At 39.2% G+C, this 27,914-nt stretch overlaps 1 protein-coding gene across 1 annotated transcript; it reads left to right on the top strand.

Annotated features, from left to right (window-relative positions):
- The first annotated feature begins 9,382 nt into the window (after positions 1 to 9,382).
- LOC133844705 (uncharacterized) lies at positions 9,383 to 27,787 on the top strand. The gene is made up of 5 exons (XM_062278804.1): positions 9,383 to 9,573; positions 22,309 to 23,725; positions 23,915 to 24,207; positions 24,281 to 25,005; positions 25,101 to 27,787. The coding sequence occupies exons 1-5, from the start codon at positions 9,383 to 9,385 to the stop codon at positions 27,785 to 27,787; spliced, it is 5,313 nt and encodes a 1,770-aa protein (XP_062134788.1).
- The last annotated feature ends 127 nt before the right edge of the window (positions 27,788 to 27,914 follow it).

Genomic DNA, 27,914 nt, shown 5'->3' with positions numbered 1-27,914 from the left:
TGTGTAGTGAAGTATGATAATGTATGTGTGTATATGTGTGTGTGTATGTCTGTGTATGTTTGAACACTGGCTGGAGTAAAGCCCACACACAGACAATTGAGCTGAGAGTTGCTCTTCTGGTACACACGCAGAATATATCAGTTGGAAAAATGAAAAGGGTAGGGTATGTCGAGTGCGACTACCGCTGCCCTGTCAATCTATTACTTCACTCGCAGAAGTACTTGCAGTATGTACGTATGTATGTATGTATGTCTGCACGGCGCTGTCAAACGTTTGAGCAGGCCATGATACAATAATACAAGGTAGTCTCGTCGTGTGCCTTTTCGTTCGGTTTCAGTCCGGTATTGTCCAGTGCGCTAGTGCTTGTTGAAGAGAAAGGTTGTATGCGGACGATTTTTTCCCTTTGCAAGGCAAAAATGTCAGATTACAATTATATTATATAAATATATAAACTTTATGATAGAATTAAGAATTTGAACAAAAAAATTAGTAATGAAGAACAACAAGTAAGAAAGTTACAGTCGAGTGTGCTCGACTGTGAGATACCCGCTACCCATTTTAATAAGGGCAAAATATTGCGGTATTATTTTCAAAATATACCGAAAATACTAAAAAATACTAAAAATATACCAAAGGGTATGTTTGGTATATCGCTACAGCACACCATTCAAAATATACCATAGACGGCACAATGTACCAGATTGTCGGCCAAAGCAACTCAGACCCCTAGTAAGTAGGCGTTTTTGCCCATACAAAAGTATTTCTTTGATAACTTCCACAATTTTTATCTGATCGCAACCAAATTTTCAGGAATCATAACTACTGTAGCAATTATAGTATGTACCAAAACTCGTAACTCCAGCTTTAAAACTACCCTTGTTATTCGATTTTTTTGATTTGCGGGGGCGGAAGTGGGCGTGGCAAAAATTTGAAACAAACTTGATCTGCGTGCAAACATAGCAAATGCTGTCGAAAAAATTATAGCTCTATCCCTTATAGTCTCTGAGATCTAGGTGTTCATACGGACAGACGGACAGACACACAGACGGACAGACGGACATGGCTATATCGTCTCGGCTGTTGACGCTGATCAAGAATATATATACTTTATAGGGTCGGAGATGCCTCGTTCTACCTGTTACATACATTTCCTGCCGGCACAAAGTTATAATACCCTTCTACCCTATGGGTAGCGGGTATAAAAACAGCGATTACTGTCTATATAAACAATTAAATTATAAAAAACATTTCAACTCTTTTTAATATAGTGGAACAATTAAACTCTATGCACCATTTAAGGGTTAATCACAAAGCTCTACTGTCGATTCTTTCGCACTCACTAGGCGCAGTCGTTTCACTCGCACTTATGTATGGTAGAGATAACGGACAGCTTTTCCGACGAGACTGCCTTGTAATATTGTATCAGTGAAGTGAACGTATGTATGTATTCGCTGCTGCAAGCCGGTGCGAAGAAAGCTTTTTTCCGACGAGACTACCTTGTATAATTGTATCATGGACAAGAGAGAGAGTGCACAAAGTATGTGTGCAAGTATGTCGGTGATTATAGCGACGTATAAATGTACACACATATGTATGTAAAAGGGGATAAAATTAAATGAAATAAGAAATGCTTGTACACACAGCTTGGATTTGATTTATTTAAGCAAAAAAGTCTTGCGGTATTTCCGATAGGTGTATTTGCAGGCGCGTAGTTCTACTTCTATTCGTCGCATCGGTTCATGCTATACCTTTTTGGAAAGCTCTTTCCACGCGCTGATTTATTGTTGTTTGTTTTGAGTCGTTCGTGAGTTATAGCGTCACAAACATGGAGCAAAATAAAGAGAAAACACGGCATATTTTACAGTACTACTACGATAAAGGCAAAAATGCAACTCATGCTGCCAATAAAATTTGTGCAGTTTATGGACCCGATACAGTTTCCATTTCCATCGCACAACGATGGTTTCAACGTTTTCGTTCTGGTGCGGAGGTGGTCGAAGATGCGCCACGGTCCGGAAGGCCTGTCGTCGAAAATTGCGATAAAATCGCTGAATTGATCGAAAGAGATCGGCATAGTAGCGCCGTAGCATCGGCCAAGAGCTGGGCATGAGTCATCAAACCGTTTTAAACCATTTGAAGAAGCTTGGATTCAAAAAAAACTCGATGTATGGGTCCCACACGACTTGACGCAAAAAAACATTTTTGACCGTATGGATGCATGCAAATCGCTTCTGAATCGCAACAAAATCGACCCGATTTTGAAGCGGATGGTGACTGGCGATGAAAAGTGGATCACTTACGACAACGTGAAGCGCGAACGGTTGTGGTCGAAAAGCGGTGAAGCTGCCCAGACGGTGGCCAAGCCTGGATTGACGGCCAGGAAGGTTCATCTGTGTGTTTGGTGAGATTAGCAGGGAATCATCCACTATGAGCTGCTCCCCTATGGCCAAACGCTCAATTCGGACCTGTACTGGACCGCTTGAATGCAGCACTCATGCAGAAGAGTCCATCTTTGATCAACAGAGACCGAATTGTCTTTCATCAGGACAACGCCAGGCCACACACATCTTTGGTGACGCGCCAAAAGCTCCGGGAGCTCGGATGGGCGGTTCTTTTGCATCCACCGTATAGTCTGGATCTCGCACCGTGATTACCACCTATTTCTGTACATGGCGAACGAACTTGGTAGTCGGAAGTTGGCCACAAGAGAGTCCTGTGAAAATTGGCTCTCCGAGTTTTTTGCCAATAGGGAAGCGAGCTTCTATAATAGGGGCATTATCAAGTTGGCATCTTGTTGGGAACTCGTTATCGAACAAAACGGCGCATATTTGACTTAAATAGCATTATTGTAACCAATTTTATGAACAATTGAAAATTCAATAAAAATACCGCAAGACTTTTTTGCCAACCTTTTATAATAATAACTATAGTAGTTACGATTCCTGAAAATTTGGTTGCGATCAGATAAAAATTGTCGAAGTTATTAAAGAAATACTTTTGTATGACCAAACACGCCTACTTACTAGGGTCTTAGTTGCTTTAGATGACAATCTGGTATATTGTGCCGTCTATGGTATATTTTGAATGCGGTACTATATCATTATACCAAATATACTATTTGGTATATTTTTAGTATTTTTGCAGTATATTCGGTATATTTTGAGAAAAATATCCCAAAATATATCTCTCATCCTATTTTTTTCCATCATCCCATCATTTTTAAATAAAGTTTATATATGAAATATATTAATTGAAGTTCAAATAAAATAAAAGTACAACAAAATTTTAAATTAAAAAAAAAAAATTTAAATTAAAAAAAAAAAATAAATTTAAAAAACAAATTTTTTAACTTAAAAATTTTTATGATTTTTCTCTGATCAGTGAAAAAAATCGACTGAAGACATCTATTTTAGTTTAGAAGTTATTAATTAATTTAATTAATTAATTTTTATATATTGTAAACTTGCCAGGTTGTTAGTTATAAAACGTACAGAGGGGGTTATTGGGGGTGACCGCTATTAAACAAACGTAGATCGTAACTGGAGAGGCAAAATTCCGACGGCATTTTGCAGATCTAAAGCCGAACCCTTGCAAAGCTCGGCTCTGCGGTGGGGAGTTGTGGGAGAGAGAGAGAAGTTGAGCGCACTGAGTGCTTTCTTAAGCGTGAGCGCATTGCGGGTGAGCGAAAAGCATCGAGTGCTTTTTGGTCGGCGGAACGGATAGTGTGCCACTCACCTACAATGCGCTCGCATCAACATTCTCCCCCCTTGCAATATTAGGATTGCAAACAATATCAGACTTCGGAGGATACCCGGCAGGACAATATCAGGAGAGATAGAGTGGGTGATGTCTTGGAGCGCAACGATGCCGTGCAGACTCCTTCAGCGCCCATGCGAGTGATGGAGAGGCCCAATGCCATTGGCATCGACTCGGTGATGCGGCTTACGGGACAACATGGATCCAAAAGCACTCGTGCTTCGAAAGCCGCCGTCCCAGTGTCTAGCCTGACCGTCGCGGTGGGGATTATACTCACTCCTTTGCACTGGAAAGTGGCGTCAGTGGTATGGCGGCACTAGGCACGGGCCTGGTGCGTGGGTGAGTGGGCTTGTGGATGCCGGCCTGGGAAACGTTGACATGGGACGTTCTTGGTGGTTCTCCTCTGGATGGTGCCGGGTGGTCGCGTCGGCACCTGGAAACCCCGCGCGGAGTGACCGGTGCAATCGGTGCCGAGGAAGAATTCGTCTCCGTCCGGGATCGTTCGGCGGACAGTCGAGCTGAAAGAAGTTCTGAGGGGGGGTCCTGTCACAGGACCAATCGTAAAGGTTCGAAGGACAGTCGAACCGAAGAAGGATCAGAGTGGGGTCCGGTCACAGGACCATTCGAAGCTGAAATAGATGTAGAGGAGGGTCCTGTCACAGGACCATTCTTAGGGAGGGGTTCGTTCGACGGACAGTCGAGCCGAAAAAATTGAAATAGATTTGGAGGGGGGGTCCTGTCACAGGACCGATCGTAGAAGTTCGATCGACGGACAGTCGAGTCGAAAAGGACGAGATGGACTTAGAAATGCCGTGCTGTGTGCCGAACGCCGTAATGGCAAATGTGTACAACAGCTGTACTCAGCAGAACACCTTGTGTGTTAACTGCCAGGAAAGATTTCACATTACCTGACTGGGAAGGAGTGGACTGTATACTATGAGAGGGATTAGTGACTGCCGGCGTCGGGTTGACTCGATGCAAGAGTGTATGATGACGACCCTTGCCCGTAAAACAGCTGTGCGCACTTGTGGACTCGGCCCGGACATGGCCTCGTGCGAAACAATTTTAGCACAGCTTCTGTTGCTTGATATGGTTGACCCTTTCATTGACACCCATCTGAAGAAAGCGAGGGCACAATCGAACCGGATGATTCTCCCGGGAACAGAAATTGCAGGTGTGGGTCTTAATAGTCACCCTACTCTCAAAAGAGTTGACCTGCCTGGAGACGGGGGCCTCCTTGCGTGAGGCTCGTGGAACCATCGGAACGTTCGTGCTTGATGACACCTCCGCTATCGCTTCTAGGGTGCGATGCCGCTCTAGAAGAAAAGCGTTCATGTCAACCCACGTTGGAATATCGCTCTTCTTTTGGATTGATTGTTCCAAGAGAGAAAGGGTCAACTTAGGGAGCCTCGATGAACACAAGAAAACCAGGATACAATCCCAATTCTCTGTGTTGATTTTCGAGTGCTCTAAGGCTATCAGGCACCCTTGAATGGTGCTCTGCAACTCCTGAATAGTTGCACCCGACTCATGCCCAATGGCGGGCAAATTGAACAAAATTTTCAGCTGACTGTTTACGTGCAACCGTTTGTTCTCGAATCGCTCAGTCAAGCTGGACCACGCCGACTGAAACCCTTCATTGGTCAAAGGAGACTTTGACACAATGGCGTGAGCTTCACCGCTGGTCTTGGAGTTGAGATAGAAAAGTTTCTCAACTTCCGACAGTCTCGGGTTCTGTATATAGAGAGCCGCAAATAAATCTCGGAAGGTGGGCCAGCGAGTGTAATCGCCTCCGAAAACTTCGGTGTCGCACGGAGGTAATCGACACCCTGTGGGCATGAATTGCACAGCTTGTGGTTGTACGGGTGTACGGGGGGTGAGCGCCTGGGATGCATTGGCTATTTGCTCACCTAACTGAGATGCACACTGCTCGTAGACAGCATAGCAGTACTCGTATTTGGCCTGAACAGTAGGAAGCTCTTCTGTGGTCATCTCCTCAGACATGACGCAAGAGCAAGCCTCATACTCCTTCTCGACCTTTTCCCATAAGGAACGCATCTGGTCCGTACGGGCTATCAGCCGAAGGATTGTTGACTCGCCGCAAAGTGACTGATACGATCAGTCGCGGCGATGAATTTCGTCAACGCTGTGTCTACTATATTTATTGTCATCCTTCCCTGAGAGAGGGTGATAATTGGGAGACGAGGGATCGGTCTTAGGATCGGACGAAGGCTGTGTGACCAAGATCAGCGGCTTGGATTGGACTGCAAGCCTTGTGCCAGAAGCGGGCGAAACACCAGCTGACCGTGCGGGGACCTCCCTTTTCGATTGCGAATGAATCGGCGAAGTGCTGGATGCACGAAGAGCCGGCGCCTTCTTGGATTTAGGTAAAGGGGGGCTGGTAGAGGTTCTAGCGGCGCTAGTAGAGGGCACGGACAGTCGAGCTTTACTTTTATCGGGTTTGCCCGATGACATGCTACGCAAAGAGGATGAAAACTAACTGGGCGCTCTTACAGTCCGACAAGGATACGGACTGTATACTAATTCTTTTCAAAAGCGAAAAATCAAGAAAATATACCAAAAAATACCAAATATAAATTGGTTTTTTTTTGCCTGAAATCGACCCAGATAGTTAAAGGGATACGGAAGAGAGTAGCAAACAGACAATAAACAAGTAGGAAAGTTACAGTCGAGTGTGCTCGACTGTGAGATACCCGCTACCCATTTTTAATAAAGGCAAAATATTGCGGTATTATTTTCAAAATATACCGAAAATATTGAAAAATACTAAAAATATACCAAATGGTATGTTTGGTATATCGATACAGCACACCATTCAAAATATACAATAGACGGCACAATGTACCAGATTGTCGGCCAAAGCAACTAAGAGCCCTAGTAAGTAGGCGTTTTTGCCCATACAAAAGTATTTTTTTAAAACTTCCACAATTTTTATCTAATCGCAACCAAATTTTCAGGAATCATAACTACTATAGTTATTATTGTATATACCAAAATTCGTGGCTCTAGCTTTAAAATTAAGCTTGTTGTTCGATTTTTTTGATTAGCGGGGGCGGAAGTGGGCGTGGCAAAAATTTGAAACAAACTTGATTTGCGTGCAAACATAACAAATGCTGTCGAAAAAAAATTATAGCTCTATCTCTTGTAGTCTCTGAGATCTAGGTGTTCATACGGACAGACGGCCGGACACACAGACGGACAGACACACAGACGGACAGACACACAGACGGACATGGCTAGATCGTCTCGGCTGTTGACGCTGATCAAGAATATATATACTTTATAGGGTCGGAGATGCCTCCTTCTACCTGTTACATACATTTCCTGCCGGCACAAAGTTATAATACCCTTCTACCCTATGGGTAGCGGGTATAAAAATAAATGATATTGTTTGTGTAGTGAAGTATGATAATGTATGTGTGTATATGTGTGTGTGTATGTCTGTGTATGTTTGAACACTGGCTGGAGTAAAGCCCACACACAGACAATTGAGCTGAGAGTTGCTCTTCTGGTACACACGCAGAATATATCAGTTGGAAAAATGAAAAGGGTAGGGTATGTCGAGTGCGACTACCGCTGCCCTGTCAATCTATTACTTCACTCGCAGAAGTACTTGCAGTATGTACGTATGTATGTATGTATGTCTGCACTGCGCTGTCAAACGTTTGAGCAGGCCATGATACAATAATACAAGGTAGTCTCGTCGTGTGCCTTTTCGTTCGGTTTCAGTCCGGTATTGTCCAGTGCGCTAGTGCTTGTTGAAGAGAAAGGTTGTATGCGGACGATTTTTTCCCTTTTGCAAGGCAAAAATGTCAGATTGCAATTATATTATATAAATATATAAACTTTATGATAGAATTAAGAATTTGAACAAAAAAATTAGTAATGAAGAACAACAAGTAAGAAAGTTACAGTCGAGTGTGCTCGACTGTGAGATACCCGCTACCCATTTTTAATAAGGGCAAAATATTGCGGTATTATTTTCAAAATATACCGAAAATACTAAAAAATACTAAAAATATACCAAAGGGTATGTTTGGTATATCGCTACAGCACACCATTCAAAATATACCATAGACGGCACAATGTACCAGATTGTCGGCCAAAGCAACTCAGACCCCTAGTAAGTAGGCGTTTTTGCCCATACAAAAGTATTTCTTTGATAACTTCCACAATTTTTATCTGATCGCAACCAAATTTTCAGGAATCATAACTACTGTAGCAATTATAGTATGTACCAAAACTCGTAACTCCAGCTTTAAAACTACCCTTGTTATTCGATTTTTTTGATTTGCGGGGGCGGAAGTGGGCGTGGCAAAAATTTGAAACAAACTTGATCTGCGTGCAAACATAGCAAATGCTGTCGAAAAAAAATTATAGCTCTATCCCTTATAGTCTCTGAGATCTAGGTGTTCATACGGACAGACGGACAGACACACAGACGGACAGACGGACATGGCTATATCGTCTCGGCTGTTGACGCTGATCAAGAATATATATACTTTATAGGGTCGGAGATGCCTCGTTCTACCTGTTACATACATTTCCTGCCGGCACAAAGTTATAATACCCTTCTACCCTATGGGTAGCGGGTATAAAAACAGCGATTACTGTCTATATAAACAATTAAATTATAAAAAACATTTCAACTCTTTTTAATATAGTGGAACAATTAAACTCTATGCACCATTTAAGGGTTAATCACAAAGCTCTACTGTCGATTCTTTCGCACTCACTAGGCGCAGTCGTTTCACTCGCACTTATGTATGGTAGAGATAACGGACAGCTTTTCCGACGAGACTGCCTTGTAATATTGTATCAGTGAAGTGAACGTATGTATGTATTCGCTGCTGCAAGCCGGTGCGAAGAAAGCTTTTTCCGACGAGACTACCTTGTATAATTGTATCATGGACAAGAGAGAGAGTGCACAAAGTATGTGTGCAAGTATGTCGGTGATTATAGCGACGTATAAATGTACACACATATGTATGTAAAAGGGGATAAAATTAAATGAAATAAGAAATGCTTGTACACACAGCTTGGATTTGATTTATTTAAGCAAAAAAGTCTTGCGGTATTTCCGATAGGTGTATTTGCAGGCGCGTAGTTCTACTTCTATTCGTCGCATCGGTTCATGCTATACCTTTTTGGAAAGCTCTTTCCACGCGCTGATTTATTGTTGTTTGTTTTGAGTCGTTCGTGAGTTATAGCGTCACAAACATGGAGCAAAATAAAGAGAAAACACGGCATATTTTACAGTACTACTACGATAAAGGCAAAAATGCAACTCATGCTGCCAATAAAATTTGTGCAGTTTATGGACCCGATACAGTTTCCATTTCCATCGCACAACGATGGTTTCAACGTTTTCGTTCTGGTGCGGAGGTGGTCGAAGATGCGCCACGGTCCGGAAGGCCTGTCGTCGAAAATTGCGATAAAATCGCTGAATTGATCGAAAGAGATCGGCATAGTAGCGCCGTAGCATCGGCCAAGAGCTGGGCATGAGTCATCAAACCGTTTTAAACCATTTGAAGAAGCTTGGATTCAAAAAAAACTCGATGTATGGGTCCCACACGACTTGACGCAAAAAAACATTTTTGACCGTATGGATGCATGCAAATCGCTTCTGAATCGCAACAAAATCGACCCGATTTTGAAGCGGATGGTGACTGGCGATGAAAAGTGGATCACTTACGACAACGTGAAGCGCGAACGGTTGTGGTCGAAAAGCGGTGAAGCTGCCCAGACGGTGGCCAAGCCTGGATTGACGGCCAGGAAGGTTCATCTGTGTGTTTGGTGAGATTAGCAGGGAATCATCCACTATGAGCTGCTCCCCTATGGCCAAACGCTCAATTCGGACCTGTACTGGACCGCTTGAATGCAGCACTCATGCAGAAGAGTCCATCTTTGATCAACAGAGACCGAATTGTCTTTCATCAGGACAACGCCAGGCCACACACATCTTTGGTGACGCGCCAAAAGCTCCGGGAGCTCGGATGGGCGGTTCTTTTGCATCCACCGTATAGTCTGGATCTCGCACCAAGTGATTACCACCTATTTCTGTACATGGCGAACGAACTTGGTAGTCGGAAGTTGGCCACAAGAGAGTCCTGTGAAAATTGGCTCTCCGAGTTTTTTGCCAATAGGGAAGCGAGCTTCTATAATAGGGGCATTATCAAGTTGGCATCTTGTTGGGAACTCGTTATCGAACAAAACGGCGCATATTTGACTTAAATAGCATTATTGTAACCAATTTTATGAACAATTGAAAATTCAATAAAAATACCGCAAGACTTTTTTGCCAACCTTTTATAATAATAACTATAGTAGTTACGATTCCTGAAAATTTGGTTGCGATCAGATAAAAATTGTCGAAGTTATTAAAGAAATACTTTTGTATGACCAAACACGCCTACTTACTAGGGGTCTTAGTTGCTTTAGATGACAATCTGGTATATTGTGCCGTCTATGGTATATTTTGAATGCGGTACTATATCATTATACCAAATATACTATTTGGTATATTTTTAGTATTTTTGCAGTATATTCGGTATATTTTGAGAAAAATATCCCAAAATATATCTCTCATCCTATTTTTTTTCCATCATCCCATCATTTTTTAAATAAAGTTTATATATGAAATATATTAATTGAAGTTCAAATAAAATAAAAGTACAACAAAATTTTAAATTAAAAAAAAAAAATTTAAATTAAAAAAAAAAAATAAATTTAAAAAACAAATTTTTTAACTTAAAAATTTTTATGATTTTTCTCTGATCAGTGAAAAAAAATCGACTGAAGACATCTATTTTAGTTTAGAAGTTATTAATTAAATGCCGCTAGCGAGACCAAATCGCCCACTGTGATACGTACGCGATTGGCGGAAAATATATAATGTAATATATGTAAAATCAATAATAGTAAATATCTTGGAGTAAAGATATTTAAGACAGCAATTGGAAAATATGGAAAACGGTCGTCCGGAAAATATGGGTGAATTTACAAATCTTATATTTAGTCACCATATGAAAAAGAATGTAGAACGTAAAGGCCGGACGACCGTGGGGAAGGAAAGAGTAAAGAAAAGAGAAATGATTTAAAACTTATCTGCGATATGCTGGAGAAGCAAACGATGATGAGCAGATCCGGCTCGAAGGACCAAATGTTGTGGTGGCGCAGATAGGTTCCAGATTTCCCTTTCCCGAAATTAAATAAAAACATTCGCGTTTATATTTACTATTATATATATTGTAAACTTGCCAGGTTGTTAGTTATAAAACGTACAGAGGGGGTTATTGGGGGTGACCGCTATTAAACAAACGTAGATCGTAACTGGAGAGGCAAAATTCCGACGGCATTTTGCAGATCTAAAGCCGAACCCTTGCAAAGCTCGGCTCTGCGGTGGGGAGTTGTGGGAGAGAGAGAGAAGTTGAGCGCACTGAGTGCTTTCTTAAGCGTGAGCGCATTGCGGGTGAGCGAAAAGCATCGAGTGCTTTTTGGTCGGCGGAACGGATAGTGTGCCACTCACCTACAATGCGCTCGCCTTAATAAGCACAAATACATAATTTTAATGAGGCGGCAAATTTTCCACAAGAAGCCTCAGACAACAGACAGGATACCTGATAAATAAAGACAACAAGTCAAAACTACCGTATATTATGGTAAATAAGATTTTCGATAAAACTGTCAAGTTCCTTATAGATACTGGTGCTACCTTTTCTTTTATTAACCCTAATTATATTCAAAAAGAAAATCAAATTAAATTACATACATCAATAGCCATTAAGACAGTATTAAACCAATTCCAATTACATAACAAGACTATGATACCATTGTTTAGTGAATTCTCTGATTTGTCACAGTACTCATTTCTTTTATTTGATTTTCATCCATACTTTGATGGACTTATCGGGATAGATATATTACAAGAAATAAAAGCTATTGTAAACATTCCATTAAAGATACTTGAAACAAAAACTTCAAAAATAAATATTGAGCTAGAAGAGAAATCAAATTCTGACATACATATATACAATAGAAGAGGAATCAAAGAAGATTATTCAGCTACCAGTAAACGTCTCAAACGAAATCTTATTGTTTGCAACCACAACTGTTTCTGAAGACATTATAATATCAGGTGGACTTTATACTGCCGAAAATAACCTTAGTTATATGGAAGTTCATAATTATTCAAGCCAAGACAAAACATTCTGTTTAGATACATATTTAGAAGTATAAAACTGTAGAGAACAAGATTATTTTGAAGTGGACTTAATTCAAAAAGACAATAATGAAACGACATTCAATAATCAGGATTTCAATACTTATATACGAACTCAGCACCTTAATAATGAGGAAATTAGCCAAGTTAAGAAACTCTGCTTAGAATTTCCGATGCTGTTTTTCAAAGATGGAAATACCTTACCTCTCACTAACTTAATCAAGCACAGAATTAGAACCACAGACGAAATTCCCATTCACACTAAACCCTTTCGTTATAGTCAAAAAGAAAGACAAGAAAAAAAGGAAACAAATCGATAACCTGCTGGAACAAAAAATAATTAGGCATAGTTATTCTCCATGGAGTGCTCCAACGTTCCTAGTATCAAAAACAAAAATGGACGCCTTAAATACAAAAAAAATGGCGATTAGTAGTAGATTATCGCAAATTAAATGAAAAAACTATGAAAGACAAATATCCTATGCCTCAGAAAGATATAAACAAAACGGTATTTTCCACTGAAGGAGGGCACTTTGAATTTGTAAGAATGCCATTTGGGCTTACAAATGCCCCAGCCACCTTCCAAAGGGTTATGGATAACATTTTGGCCGACCTAAATGGCAAATGTTGTCTAATATATTTAGACGATATAATAATATTCTCTGCATCTCTATAGGAACACATTATTGATTTAAAAGTGGTCTTCAACAAATAAAATAATGCTAACCTTAAACTGCAACCTGCCAAATCTGAATTTATGAGAAAGGAAATTGAGTATTTAGGTCACGTGATTACGGACAGAGAAATCAAACCAAATCCAAAAAAGATTAACACAACAATTAAAAGGTAAAGATTCAGTCAAAATTGGCAAAGAATTCTTCATTTGAAGATTGTAAAAACCTATTATGTAATGATCCATTGTTAGAATATCCGGATTTTTCAAAACCTTTCACTCTTACGACAGACGCAAGTAATGTGGCAATAGGAGCAGTCCTTTCTCAAGGCACACCTAATAATGAAAAACCTGTATCATTTGCTAGTCGCACAATTACTGACACTGAATTAAAGTATTCAACCATCGAAAAAGAAATGTTAGCCATTATATGGGCTACTAAATACTTCCGACCTTATCTATATGGCCAAAAATTTAAAATTAACACCGATCACAAACCATTAATGTGGCTAATGAATTTCAAAGAACCTAATTCTAAATTGTTTCGGTGGAAATTGCAACTTTTAGAATATAATTATGAAATCTCATATAAAAAAGATTCTGAAAATGTAGTAGCAGATTCACTTAGTCGCATTTCAGCGGAAGTACACACCAACATTTCTATAAAATATAACTGTAATAAAAAGACAAACACAATTTTTACCGTAAAAAAGCCAATTAACGAATACAATATGCAGATTATATTTAGAATTCATACAGACTCTCAAATAATAACCTCAACTCTTTTCAAAAATAAAATAAGGAGAATTGTCACGGATAGTTCATTTGATAATAAAAAAATAATTGATATATTTAAAACAATATTAAAACCAAATAAAGTATACGCTATTTTTGCTGCAGATGATATTCTCACTATCATTCAAGAGGTGTTCGACTTGTACAGCATCAATTGCAAAATAATTTTAACAATTATGGACAAATTTTCAAAATTTGCAGCTGGATATACTATTCCAGCAAGGGATAGTCTGAATATAGTTAAAGCCATGAGAAATTTATTTGTACTCTTCGGTACTCTTAAAAAACATGTCTGCGATCAAGGCGCTGAATTTGCAGAAAAAATATTTAAAGATTTTTGCCAACAATATAATATTCAACTTAATTTCACGACTTTCCAACAATCATCTAGCCCTTCACCAGTTGAGAGGTTACATTCTTCCTTAACAGAAATATATCGCATTATAATAAATAAAAAACAAGTAAGAAAGTTACAGTCGAGTGTGCTCGACTGTGAGATACCAGCTACCCATTTTTAATAAGGGTAAAATATTGCGGTATTATTTTCAAAATATACCGAAAATACTAAAAAAATACTAAAATATACCAAAGGGTATGTTTGGTATATCGACACAGCACACCATTCAAAATATACCATAGACGGCACAATGTACCAGATTGTCGGCCAAAGCAACTCAGACCCCTAGTAAGTAGGCGTTTTTGCCCATACAAAAGTATTTCTTTAATAACTTCCACAATTTTTATCTGATCGCAACCAGGAATCATAACTACTATAGTAATTATAGTATGTACCAAAACTCGCAACTCTAGCTTTAAAATTACGCTTGTTATTCGATTGGCGGAAGTGGGCGTGGCAAAAATTTGAGACAAACTTGATCTGCGTGCAAACATAACAAATGCTGTCGAAAAAAATTATAGCTCTATCTCTTATAATCTCTGAGATCTAGGTGTTCATACGGACAGACGGACAGACAGACAGACAGACACACAGACGGACATGGCTATATCGTCTCGGCTGTTGACGCTGATCAAGAATATATATACTTTATAGGTTCGGAGATGCCTCGTTCTACCTGTTACATACATTTCCTGCCGGCACAAAGTTATAATACCCTTCTACCCTATGGGTAGCGGGTATAAAAAAGGAGAAAAAACTGGATTGTGATCATAATGACATTCTTACCGAATCGTTTACTACATACAATAACGCTATCCATTCTACCACAATATACACGCCATATGAGATTTTTTATGGTAGACCACATTTATTTAACAAAGAAACGATTTTCAGCAACGAACATGACACATGAACATATATTCATTAAAGATGAAGTCGAAAGAAAAATGAAAATGAGAAGCAATAAATTGAATAACGACAGGCAAGATCCGGAACAGCTAGAAAATAATCATGTAATATTTAGAAAAGAAAATAGCTAGATTCACAAAGCAGCAAGTACTACAAGATAAAAGTTCAACCCTTATCACAACCAAAAATCAGAAAATTCACAATTCAAAAATTAAAGAAGAATCAAAAACATGAAGCTCAGTCCATTTAAATTCTTATCCATTAAAACCAAAAAAAAATATATATAATATAAATAATGAAGTTTAAATATTTTATAAATACTCTATTGTGATCGTTTTTTCTGTGTTCAGAATTTCAACCGAAGGCAGAATGTCGCGCGTCTCTATGGTGACTACAGAATTTTCAAACTCTTCTGGTAGACTTGAAAGCAATATAATAGCCTGTAGCTCATTATTTAACTGTATATCAACCGCGGCGAGTTGATCGACAATTTCACAAAACACATTTATGAAACTTGTCATGCTTTGACCTTCTGTCATGCGTAAGTTGAGCAACATTTTGTAAAGCGCAACCTTACGTAGAGGTCCACTTGGCTGATGGATCTCTTTCAGCTTATTCCACGCTTCACGTGCCGCTTTACAACTTTTGATAGCACTCAATTGTGATGTCTTCACATTCAACATGATCATGGCCAATGCTTTCTTATCCATTGCCGTGCTTATTTTAGTTATCGATATTCATATGCGTACATTGATATTTCTAACATAACATTTTGCCGATTTTTAAATTTTTTCAATTTTCAAAACTTTGACGATTTTTAAAATTTTTTCAATTTTTAAAATTTTGCCGATTTTTACATTTTTTTCAATTTCCAAAATTTTTTCGATTTTTACATTTTTTAATTTCCAAAATTTTGCTGATTTTTACATTTTTTTAAATTTTCGAATCTTGGCCGATTTTTACATTTTTTCAATTTCTAAAATTTGGCTGTTTTTCACATTTTTACAATTTCCAAAATTTTGCATTTTTGAATTTTTTGCATTTTTACATTTTTTCAATTTTCAAAACGTTGCCTATTTTTACATTTTTTTTCAATTTCCAAAATGTTGCCGATTTTTACAATTTTTTCAATTTTCAAAATTTTGACGATTTTTACATTTTTTCAATTTCCAAAATATTGCCGATTTTTTCAATTTCCAAAATTTTGCCGATTTTTAAAAATTTTTCAATTTCCAAAATTTTGCCGATTTTTAAAAATTTTTCAATTTCCAAAATTTTGCGATTTTTACATTTTTTCAATTTCCACAATTTTTCGATTTTTACAATTTGCAAAATTTTGTCGATTTTTTAAATTTTTTAATTTTCAAAATTTTGCCGATTTTTACATTTTTTTCAATTTCTGAATCTTGGCCGATTTTTACATTTTTTCAATTTCCAAAATTTTGCTGGTTTTTAAATTTTTACAATTTCCAAAATTTTGACCGAGTTTTACATATTTTCAATTTTCAAAATTTTGCCGATTTTTACATTTTTTTCAATTTCCAAAATTTTCCCGATTTATAAAATTTTTTCAATTTATAAAATTTTGCCGAATTTTACATTTTTTTCAATTTCTAAAATTTTGCCGATTTTTACAAATTTTTCAATTTCCAAAATTTTGCCGATTTTTACGTTTTTTCAATTTCCACAATTTTTTGATTTTTACAATTTCCAAAATTTTCTCGATTTGTACATTTTTTAATTTCCAAAATTTTGCTGATTTTTACATTTTTTTCAATTTCTGAATCTTGGCCGATATTTACATTTTTTCAATTTCCAAAATTTTGCTAGTTTTTACATTTTTACAATTTCCAAAAATTTGCCAGTTTTTTAATTTTTTTCGATTTCCAAAATTTACCGATTTTTACATTTTTTCAATTTTTAAAAATTTGCCGATTTTTACATTTTTTTCAATATCCAAAATTTCGCCGATTTTTACAATTTTTTCAATTTTCAAAATTTTGCCGATTTTTACATTTTTTCAATTTCCAAAATATTGCCGATTTTTTCAATTTCCAAAAATTTGCCGATTTTTACAAATTTTTCAATTTCCAAAATTTTGCCGATTTTAACATTTTTTCAATTTCCACAATTTTTCGATTTTTACATTTTTTCAATTTTCTAAATTTTGCCGATTTTTACATTTTTTTCAATTTCCAAAATTTTCCCGATTTATAAAATTTTTTCAATTTCCAAAATTTTGCCGAATTTTTAATTTTTTCAATTTCCGAATTTTGGTCAATTCTTACATTTTTTTAATTTCCAAAATTTACAGACTCTTTCATTTTTTTAATTTCCAAAATATTGCCGATTTTTACATTTTTTCAATTTCCAAAATTTGGCCGATTTTTACATTTTTTCAATTACCAAAATTTTGCTGGTTTTTACATTTTTACAATTTCCAAAATTTTGACCGATTTTTACATTTTTTCAATTTTCAAAATTTTGCCGATTTTTACATTTTTTCAATTTTTAAAATTTTGCCGATTTTTACATTTTTTTCAATTTCCAAAATTTTCCCGATTTATAAAATTTTTTCAATATTTAAAATTTTGCCGATTTTTAAATTTTTTTCAATTTCCAAAATTATTGCCGATTTTAAAAAATTTTTCAATTTCCAAAGTTTTGCCGATTTTAACATTTTTTCAATTTCCACAATTTTTCGATTTTTACAATTTCCAAAATTTTGTCGATTTTTAAAATTTTTTAATTTCCAAAATTTTGCCGATTTTTAAATTTTTTCAATTTCCGAATCTTGGCCGATTTTTACATTTTTTCAATTTCCAAAATTTTGCTGGTTTTTACATTTTTACAATTTCCAAAATTTTGCCGGTTTTTTAATTTTTTTCAATTTCCAAAATTTATCGATTTTTACCTTTTTTCATTTTTAAATTTTTTCAATTTCCGAATCTTGGCCGATTTTTACATTTTTTCAATTTCCAAAATTTTGCTGGTTTTTACATTTTTACAATTTCCAAAATTTTGCCGGTTTTTTAATTTTTTTCAATTTCCAAAATTTACCGATTTTTACCTTTTTTCATTTTTAAATTTTTTCAATTTCCGAATTTTGACCGAGTTTTACATTTTTTCAATATCCAAAATTTTGCCGACTTTTACATTTTTTCAATTTCCAAAATATTGCCGATTTTTTCAATTTCAAAAAATTTGCCGACTTTTACAAATTTTTCAATTTCCAAAATTTTGCCGATTTTAACATTTTTTCAATTTTCACAATTTTTCGATTTTTACAATTTCCAAAATTTTGTCGATTTTTAAAATTTTTTAATTTCCAAAATTTTGCCGAATTTTAAATTTTTTCAATTTCCGAATTTTGGTCAATTTTTAAATTTTTTTAATTTCCAAAATTTACAGACTCTTTCATTTTTTTTAATTTCCAAAATATTGCCGATTTTTACATTTTTTCAATTTCCAAAATTTGGCCGATTTTTACATTTTTTCAATTATCAAAATTTTGCTGGTTTTTACATTTTTACAATTTCCAAAATTTTTACCGATTTTTACATTTTTTCAATTTCCAAAATTTTGCCGATTTTTACATTTTTTCAATTTTCAAAATTTTGCCGATTTTTACATTTTTTCAATTTCCAAAATTTTCCCGATTTATAAAATTTTTTCAATTTTTAAAATTTTGCCGATTTTTAAATTTTTTTCAATTTACAAAATTTTGCCGATTTTTAAAAATTTTTCAATTTCCAAAGTTTTGCCGATTTTTACGTTTTTTCAATTTCCACAATTTTTCGATTTTTACAATTTCCAAAATTTTTTCGATTTGTACATTTTTTAATTTCCAAAATTTTGCCGATTTTTAAATTTTTTCAATTTCCGAATCTTGGCCGATATTTGCATTTTTTCAATTTCCATAATTTTGCTGGTTTTTACATTTTTACAATTTCCAAAATTTTGCCGGTTTTTACATTTTTTCAATTTCCAAAATTTTGCTGATTTTTACAATTTTTTCAATTTCCAAAAAATTGCCGATTTTTACATGTTTTTCAATTTCCAAAATTTTGCCGAATTTTAAATTTTTTCAATTTCCGAATTTTGGCCAATTCTTACATTTTTTTTAATTTCCAAAATTTACAGACTCTTTCATTTTTTTAATTTCCAAAATATTGCCGATTTTTAAATTTTTTCAATTTCCAAGATTTGGCCGATTTTTACATTTTTTCAATTTCCAAAATTTGGCGATTCTTACAATTTTTTCAATTTCCAAAATATTGCCGGTTTTTACATTTTTACAATTTCCAAAATTTTCCAGAATTTTAAATTTTTTTCAATTTCCAAATTTTTCCGATTTTTAAATTTTATTCAATTTCCAAATTTTGCAGATTTTTACATTTTTTCAATTTTCGAATTTTGGCCGATTTTTATATTTTTTCAATTTTCGAATTTTGACCGATTTTTACATTTTTTCAATATCCAAACTTTTGCCGATTTTTACATTTTTTCAATTTCCAAAATTTTGCGATTTTACATTTTTCAATCTCCAAGATTTTGCCAATTTTACATTTTTAATTCCCAAAATTTTGCCGTTTTTTACATTTTTTTTTCAATTTCCGAATCTTAGCCGATTTTTACATTTTTTCAATTTCCAAAATTTTGCCAGTTTTTACATTTTTTCAACATCCAAAATTTTGCCGATTTTTAAAATTTTTTTTAATTTCCAAAATTTTGCGATTTTAATTTTTTTTTCAATTTCCGAATTTTGGCCAATTTTTACATTTTTTTAATTTTCCAAATTTTGCCAATTTTTTCCTATTTTCAATTTCCAAATATTGCCGATTTTTTCAATTTCCAAAATTTTGCCGACTTTTAAATGTTTTCAATTTCCAAAATTTGCCGATTTTAAAATTTTTTCAATTTCAAAATTTTACCGATTTTTACATTTTTTAAATTTCTAAAATTTTTATGATTTTTAAATTTTCTTCAATTACAGAAATTTGGCCGATTTTTACATTTTTTCAATTTTCCAAAATTTTGCCGATTCTTACATTTTTTTCAATTTCCAAAATTTTGCTGATTTTTACATTTTTTACAATTTCCGAATCTTGGCCGATATTTACATTTTTTCAATTTTCAAAATTTTGCTGGTTTTTACATTTTTACAATTTCCAAAATTTTGCCGGTTTTTTAATTTTTTTCGATTTCCAAAATTTACCGATTTTTACAATTTTCAAAACTTTGCCGATTTTTACATTTTTTTTAATTTCCAAAATTTCGCCGATTTTTACAATTTTTTTAATATTACAAATTTTTCCGATTTTTACATTTTTTCAATTTCCAAAATATTGCCGATTTTTTCAATTTCCAAAAATTTGCCGATTTTTACAAATTTTTCAATTTCTAAAATTTTGCCGATTTTAACATTTTTTCAATTTCCACAATTTTTCGATTTTTACAATTTCCAAAATTTTGTCGATTTTTAAAATTTTTTAATTTCCAAAATTTTGCCGATTTTTAAATTTTTTCAATTTCCGAATCTTGGCAGATTTTTACATTTTTTCAATTTCCAAAATTTTGCTGGTTTTTACATTTTTACAATTTCCAAAATTTTGCCGGTTTTTACATTTTTTCAATTTCCAAAATTTTGCTTATTTTTACAATTTTTTCAATTTCCAAAAAATTGCCGATTTTTAAATTTTTTTCAATTTCCAAAATTTTGCCGTGTTGATGCGAGCGCATTGCTAAGTGAGAGGCACACCTCCGCTCCGCCGACCGAAAAGCACTCAAAGCTTTTTCGCTCACTAGCAATGCGCTCAGTGCGTAAGAATGCACTCAAGCTCCAGTGCTCTCAGCATCTCTCTCCCACAACTCACCACCGCTGAGCCGCGCTCAGCATAGATCGCCGAAATGCCGTCGGCTTTTTCCTATTAGTCAGTAGCAAACGACGTCTAGTTCAAATCGTTACAATCACCCCCCTTTCTGTGCGACATAACAACCCGATAAGTTTTCAATAAACCAAATATATATAGTGATAAAAACGCGAGTGTTTTTATTGTTCGGGAAGCAAATACTTTGGACACTTTTCAGCGCCGCCACAAACATTGGTCCTTCGAGCCGGATCATCATCAATACATTTTTCATCGTTCCAGTTTTACATCCGCAGATAAGTGCCACTAGTTTTTGCTTCTTTCCTATTCCTTCTACCACGGTCGTCCGCCCCTCCATTCCGCCATATTGCGCAAAAGTTTTTTCCATAGCTTTTGCCAATTGACTTCTTTGTTCTTCGGACGACCTTTTCTATGGTTTTTTGCCTAATTACATTTATAATAAATAATTATATTTGTTTTTTCCGCCAATCGCGTACGTATGTATGCATGTGTGTTTTTCCTTTTTTTTGCAAGTGCAAGTGCAGTGACAAGTGTAAATTATCCAAAGAGAATCATTTTTTAAAGTGCGAGGATTATATATTGTATACTCCATACATATATAATCATACGAATTAATTAACTTAATTCCAAGTTGTGTACCAGAATTTCGTGTTGCTTAATTCTTGTCCGTTATTTCTTGTACGTTTGTATGTCGCGGTAATTGCCGACATACATACATACACACATATTTCGGTGCACTCTCTTTTGTCCGCAAGCGCACCGGCTTGCAGCCGCGCTTGCTCTCGCGCTCTCTCAACACACACACACGCACTCTTGTGCATTCGCTGTTTGTCCGCACTTGCTCTCGCTCTCATTTGTGTTACATACAAATATACGTGCATTTCGCTTGCTTAGACGTTGGCAGCGCAGTGCAAGCACATACATACATACGTACATACTGTTGTGCATGCTTAACCGCGTGCATAAGTACTTCTACGAGTGAAGTAATAGATTGGCAGGGCAGCGGTAGTCGCACTCGACATACCCTACCCTTTCCTTTTCTTTTGCCAAGTGATATATTTAGTGTGTGTATTTAAGAGCAACTCCCAGCTCAAGTGTCGGTGTATAGGCTACTTCCAGCCAGTGTCCACACATACATAGACATACACACACACATATACACACCTACATATAATCACAATTATACTTCCACCACATCTCCATATTTAAATATATAAATAATTTTTGTTGTTGTTTTTTTTGTGACAATTTATTTATTATTTTTCCATCCAGCGCTTTTTTAACCACATTTGTGTTTTTTCCAGCGTATTGCATTTTCGTGGTATTTTTTCTTATTTTCGTGTCTTTTTGTTCTTGTTTCCGACAATCGTTCGCTTGATTGTCGCGGGAATTTTCCCCGGCCCCCCTTTGCGTTCGTTTCCTGTGTCCGCAGTCCGTACCCATTTGGGGTACAAAATACCTCAGCACTACCTGTGGTATTTTTTCCAGTATTTTTATTTGGTATTTTTCTTTTACTAGTTGCTACGTGCCTTTCATTTCGTTTCCATCTTCTGGGCCGTTTCCGGATATATATAAAAAAAAAAACCAAGTTCCATTTGGTATTTTTTTTGGTATATTTTCTGTGATTTTCTGGTTCTCTAACCAGCGGCTTCCTACCTTCCGTGCGTAGCATGTCATCGGGCAGACCCGATAAGACTAAAGCTAGACTGTCCGTGCCTTCTACTAGCACCGCTAGAGTTTCGAGTAACCTCCCTGTTCCTAGATCCAAGGGGGAACCGGCTCTTCGTGCATCCAGCACATTGCCAGTTCACACAAAAAGGGAGGTCCCCGCACGGTCAGCTAGTGTTTCGCCCACTTCCGGTACCAAGCCTCTGATCCTCGTCACGAAACCTCCGTCTGTTCCTAAGACCAAGGTTGTTTCCGACCCAATTCCTCGGCCAGCTGTTACTCGTTCACAAAGCAAAATGGCACAAAATGTGGTAGATTCGGCATTGAATAAGTTCATCGCCGCGACTGACCGACTAAGTCACTTTGCGGCGCGACTTAACAATGTTTCTACTGACAGCGCGTCCCTGTACACGTGCCAGGTCCGGAGGGACCAGATGCGTGCCTTGTGGGACAAGGTCGAGAAGGAGTACGAGGCTTGCTCCTGTGTCATGTCGGATGAAATGACGACAGACGAGTTGCCTACCATTCAGGCAAAATATGATTACTGCTATATTCTCTATGAGCAGTGGTCCGCTCAGCTAAGTGAGCAAATAGCTGATGCCTCCCAGGCACTCACTCCTCGTACACCCGTACAACCCCCAGCCGTGCCGTTCGTGTCCACAGGGTGTCGCCTACCTCCGTGCGACACCGAAGTTTTCGGAGGCGATTACACTCGCTGGCCCACCTTCCGAGACTTATTCACGGCTATTTACATCCGAAATCCTAGACTGTCGGAAGTTGAGAAACTTTTCCATCTCAACTCCAAGACCAGCGGTGAAGCCCATGCCATTGTGTCAAAGTCTCCTTTGACCAATGAAGGGTTTCAGTCGGCATGGTCCAGCTTGACTGAGCGTTTTGAGAACAAACGGTTGCTCGTGAACAGTCAGCTGCGTATCCTTTTTAATTTGCCCGCCATCGGGCAAGAGTCGGGTGCAGCCATTCAAGAGTTGCAAAGCACTATCCAAGGGTGCTTGACGGCTTTGGAGCACTCAAAGATCAATACGGAGAATTGGGATTGCATCCTGGTTTTCCTGTGTTCTTTGAGGCTCCCCAAATTGACCCTTTCTCTTTGGGAACAGTCCATCCAGAATAAGAGCGACGTTCCAACGTGGGCTGACATGAACGATTTCCTTCTAGAGCGGTATCGCACCCTAGAAGCGATAGCGGAAGTGTCAGCCAGCACGAGCGCTCCGACGGTTCCGCGAGCCTCACGCAAGGAGGCCCCCGTCGCCAAGCAGGTAAACTCCTTTGAGAGTCGGGTAACTTCAAAAACCCAGTCCTGCAAGTTGTGTTCCCGGGAGAATCACCCGATTCGTTTGTGCCCGCGTTTCCTCCAGATGGGTATCAACGATAGGGTCAATTATATAAAGTAACAGAAGCTGTGTCTCAATTGTTTCGCACGAGGCCATATCCTGGCTGAGTGCACAAGTGCGCACAGCTGCTTTACTTGCAAGGGTCGCCATCATACACTCTTGCACCGAGTGAGCCCGGCGCCGACAGTCACAACCCCCATTCCATCTCCAATACAGTCCACTTCCACCCAGTCAGCTAACGTCCAATCCTTCGTGGCAGTTAACACACAAGGTGTTCTGCTCAGCACAGCTGTCATTCATGTATGCCATCTCGGCGTCCGCTATACAGCTCGGGCTCTGATTGACTCCGGATCAGAAGCCACCTTCCTCTCAGAGAAGTTGTTCAAGCGCTTGAGGATGCCGTATACATCCGTGCAAGCCCGCGTTTCTGGGCTGACACAAGCTGTGGCAGCCCAGCCCCGAAAGTTTTGCCAATTCTTAATTGGCTCCCCGGTCAGACCCGATTTGCAGATCGAGGCGTCGGCGTACGTCCTCCCCAGTTAGCGGGAATCTGCCCTCATGTTCCGTCCCACAAACACTCCTCGAAAATCTGCCCAGCATCCAGCTGGCAGACCCCAAATTCCATGAGAGTTCGCAGATTGATGTGCTACTAGGCGCTGACATCCTCCCATCCATTCTGCTCGGCGGCTCTCACCCTAACATTTGTGGGACCCTCCTCGGTCAAGAGACCATTTTCGGTTGGATCCTGACTGGCCCTGTGTCGGGATCCATTTCAAAATCCATTTCGTCCTTTTCGGCTCGACTGTCCGTCGAGCGCACTCCGCCATTGGAGGAACTCCTCTCCAAATTTTGGGAGGTGGAGGACCTGCCGGCTAGCCCAGCAAAAGAATCTGACCTTTTTTGTGAGGCTAACTTCAACGCCACGACCGTGCGAACCTCAACGGGTCGCTACATGGTCACGCTTCCATTCCGCGATCCTGGTCACGTTGACCTGGGTCACTCGAGGGCTACCGCTCTCGCTCAGTTCCTGAGAAACGAGAGCCGTTTAAAGAGGAACGACTCTCTGAAGGAACAATATGACTCCGTTATTCGAGAGTATCTGGATTTGGGTCACATGACTCAAGTCCCCCCATCCAGTTCCGGCAACTATTATTTGCCGCATCACGCTGTTCTCAAGCCCGACAGCACCACCACAAAGCTCCGCGTTGTATTCAACGCCTCCAGCCCGACTTCAAACGGGAAGAGTCTGAACGACATCCTCCACACTGGGCCAATCCTTCAATCCGACCTGACCATTCAAATCCTGAAATGGAGGTTTTCAAGTTCGTCTTCAACGCTGACATCACCAAGATGTATCGGCAAATCCTTGTGGATCCCAACCACACCCGGTTTCAAAGGTTGCTCTTCCGTACTCCAGACGAGAAGTTATGCGACTTTGAACTCAACACAGTCACCTTTGGAGTGAACTGTGCTCCGTACCTGGCTATCCGCGTTCTGCATCAGCTTGCGAATGATGTTCGCGACCGGTACCCCCTTGCTAGTGACATCATCGCCAATTATATGTACGTTGATGACGTCCTAGCAGGAGCTCACACTAAGCAGGCTGCGGTGTCTGCTATAGATGAGCTTCGAACAGCGCTCGAGAGTGCTGGGTTCCCTTTGCGTAAGTGGACCTCGAACTCGAAAGATGTGCTGAGGAGAATCCCTAAGGATCACTTGCTCTGTGCAGACTTCCTCGAGATCGACGAAGCTAGTGTCGCAAAGACGCTAGGCATTCGTTGGCGGGCCACGTCCGACGAGTTCTTTTTCGTCACCGCCGAGATGGTGTCCAAACCATCTTTCAGTAAGAGAGAAGTGCTGTCGCAGATCGCCAAGTTGTTCGATCCTGCAGGTTGGCTTGCTCCCGTGGTCATTTGGGCCAAGATTTTTATGCAAGAAATCTGGAAGCAAGAAATCGGCTGGGACGACTCCTTACCGGCGGATCTCACAGAGCAGTGGACCAGTTTTCTGCGGAACTATTCGTCCTTGCAGGACATCCGCATTCCTAGATGGACCAACTACGCTCCCGGCGCAAAAATCCAATTCCACGGGTTTTGCGACGCCTCTCAAAGCGCGTATGGAGCCGCTCTTTACGCACGTGTGGAAACAGCTGGACAAGTGTCTGTGAGCCTTCTAGCAGCGAAGACTAGAGTTGCACCTATCAAGACGGTCTCTCTACCTCGTCTTGAGCTGTGCGGAGCTCTCCTGTTGGCAGAATTATCCGCCGCCCTCCTACCACATTTTCCCACCCCCGACGCTGAGACGTACCTGTGGACAGATTCCACTATCGTTCTGGCATGGTTGGACAAGCAGCCATGCAAGTGGACCACTTTCGTGGCGAACCGAGTGGCCAAGATTCACTCGGTGAATAGCACTTGGCAGCATGTTCGTTCCGAACACAATCCAGCCGACCTGGCAAGCCGCGGTGTCTCGCCGCAAGAGCTACTGGGCAGTCGCCTTTGGTGGCAGGGGCCTGAATGGCTGACGCACTCACCAGCGCAGTGGCCTTCACCGGTCATTGGGCTCGATACTGAATTGGAGTGTCGAGCGGTGAAGGTCCATGCAGCGCAAGTCCTATGTGAGGACTTCCTCGACCGTTTCTCCAGGTTCGATCGAGCGCTCCGAGTGTTTGCGTATGTGCGAAGGTTTGCCCAGCGTTGCCGCCAACCCAAGGTCTCGTTTCCAGAGACGCTCAGCTCTCAAGAGCTTGCAGAAGCTCAAGAGAGGCTGATTGTACAGGCTCAGAATCGGGTATACGCGAAAGAGTGTGCTTCCCTCCGGTCCCATAATCGTCTAATCGGGTCAAGCGATATCCTAAGCTTGAATCCTTTCCTTGACAAGCAAGGTGTCCTGCGTTCCTGTGGACGCGTAAGAGCGTCCACCTCCTTATCCTACGACGAACGGCATCCAATAATTCTCCCGTTCGGCTGCGTGTTCTCACGCCTCCTGGTTTCCTTCACGCATCAGGTCTCCCTCCATGGAGGCAACCAATTGGTGATGCGGCTGGTCCGAACCAAGTTCTGGATTCCCAAGCTAAGGAACTTGGTGAAGACAGTGATTAGTGCATGCAAGACCTGCGTGATTCATCGCCGCAAGATCCAGTCGCAGTTGATGGGTGATCTCCCAACCGCCCGGTCGACTTTTTCGCGACCTTTCACTAACTCCGGAGTAGACTTCGCCGGTCCCTTCGACGTCAAGAGCTACGTCGGACGGGGCTGCAAGATTACGAAGGGTTACGTATGTGTCTTCGTGTGCTTCAGCACGAAGGCAATCCATCTTGAGGCGACCACGGATCTGACAGCGGAAAAGTTCTTGGAAGCTTTCTCCCGATTCGTGGCACGGCGCGGGTGCCCTCTCCACATGTACTCTGACAACGGGAAAACGTTCGTCGGAGCCTCCTCCATTCTCTCCAAAGAATTTGTGGAGAGCACCCGCAACCTGATTGTCACCACTCACAGCCATCAAGGTCTTGCATGGCATTTCAACCCACCTGGTGCCCCTCACATGGGGGGTCTCTGGGAAGCGGGCGTCAAGAGCTTCAAGACGCATTTCTACAAGACGGTTTCCTCCGTAAAACATACGTTCGAGGAGCTTTCCACCCTCCTATCTAAAATTGAAGCGTGCCTCAATTCGCGGCCTTTGACTCCTATGTCAGAGGATGTGAGCGACTTGGCGGCACTTACTCCCGGTCATTTCCTGATCGGGGGTCCGCTACTCTCCATGGCAGAGCCAGAGTCCAGAGAGGATGTGGAGTCCATCCGCAACCGCTGGCAACGGCTCAAGGCTCTCCATCAGCATTTCTGTGTGCGATGGAAGAGTGAATATTTGAAGGAATTGCATAAGCGGAATAAGTGGCAGTCACCTTCACGCGATCTCCAAATCGGTGACATGGTGGTCATCAGAGAGGAGAATATACCACCTCAAGAATGGCGCCTCGGGCGTGTGTTGACCGCTTGCCCAGGTGCTGATGAAAGAGTCCGTGTGGTAGACATCCAGACGTGTCGTGGCGTTTTCCGCCGACCAGTTGCAAAGCTGGTCCTCCTTCCTACGGGACGCGCGCTCTGAGTCACCTATTCTTTCTCTACTGCCATCCACTATCCTGTGGTTTTCTCTTCCGGCTTAGGCAATTCATCCCGCGCCATGTTCTTCATTTAATCAATTGTTTTTGTTCTTTTTTTCTTTTCCTTTTGTT

The sequence above is a fragment of the Drosophila sulfurigaster genome, chromosome 3, assembly GCF_023558435.1.
Source record: "Drosophila sulfurigaster albostrigata strain 15112-1811.04 chromosome 3, ASM2355843v2, whole genome shotgun sequence".
In the NCBI taxonomy this organism is placed as follows: Eukaryota; Metazoa; Arthropoda; class Insecta; order Diptera; family Drosophilidae; genus Drosophila; species Drosophila sulfurigaster.
This window is presented reverse-complemented; position numbering and strand designations above follow the sequence as displayed.

Excerpts from the sequence above, each read along its gene's own strand:
- LOC133844705 (XM_062278804.1), top strand. The coding sequence starts at position 9,383 with ATGGATGCATGCAAATCGCTTCTGAATCGCAACAAAATCGACCCGATT. Across the intron at positions 23,726-23,914 it reads AGATGGGTATCAACGATAGG|TCAGCTAACGTCCAATCCTT; the intron begins GTCAATTATATA and ends ACTTCCACCCAG. Across the intron at positions 25,006-25,100 it reads CCTGAAATGGAGGTTTTCAA|ACGAGAAGTTATGCGACTTT; the intron begins GTTCGTCTTCAA and ends TCCGTACTCCAG.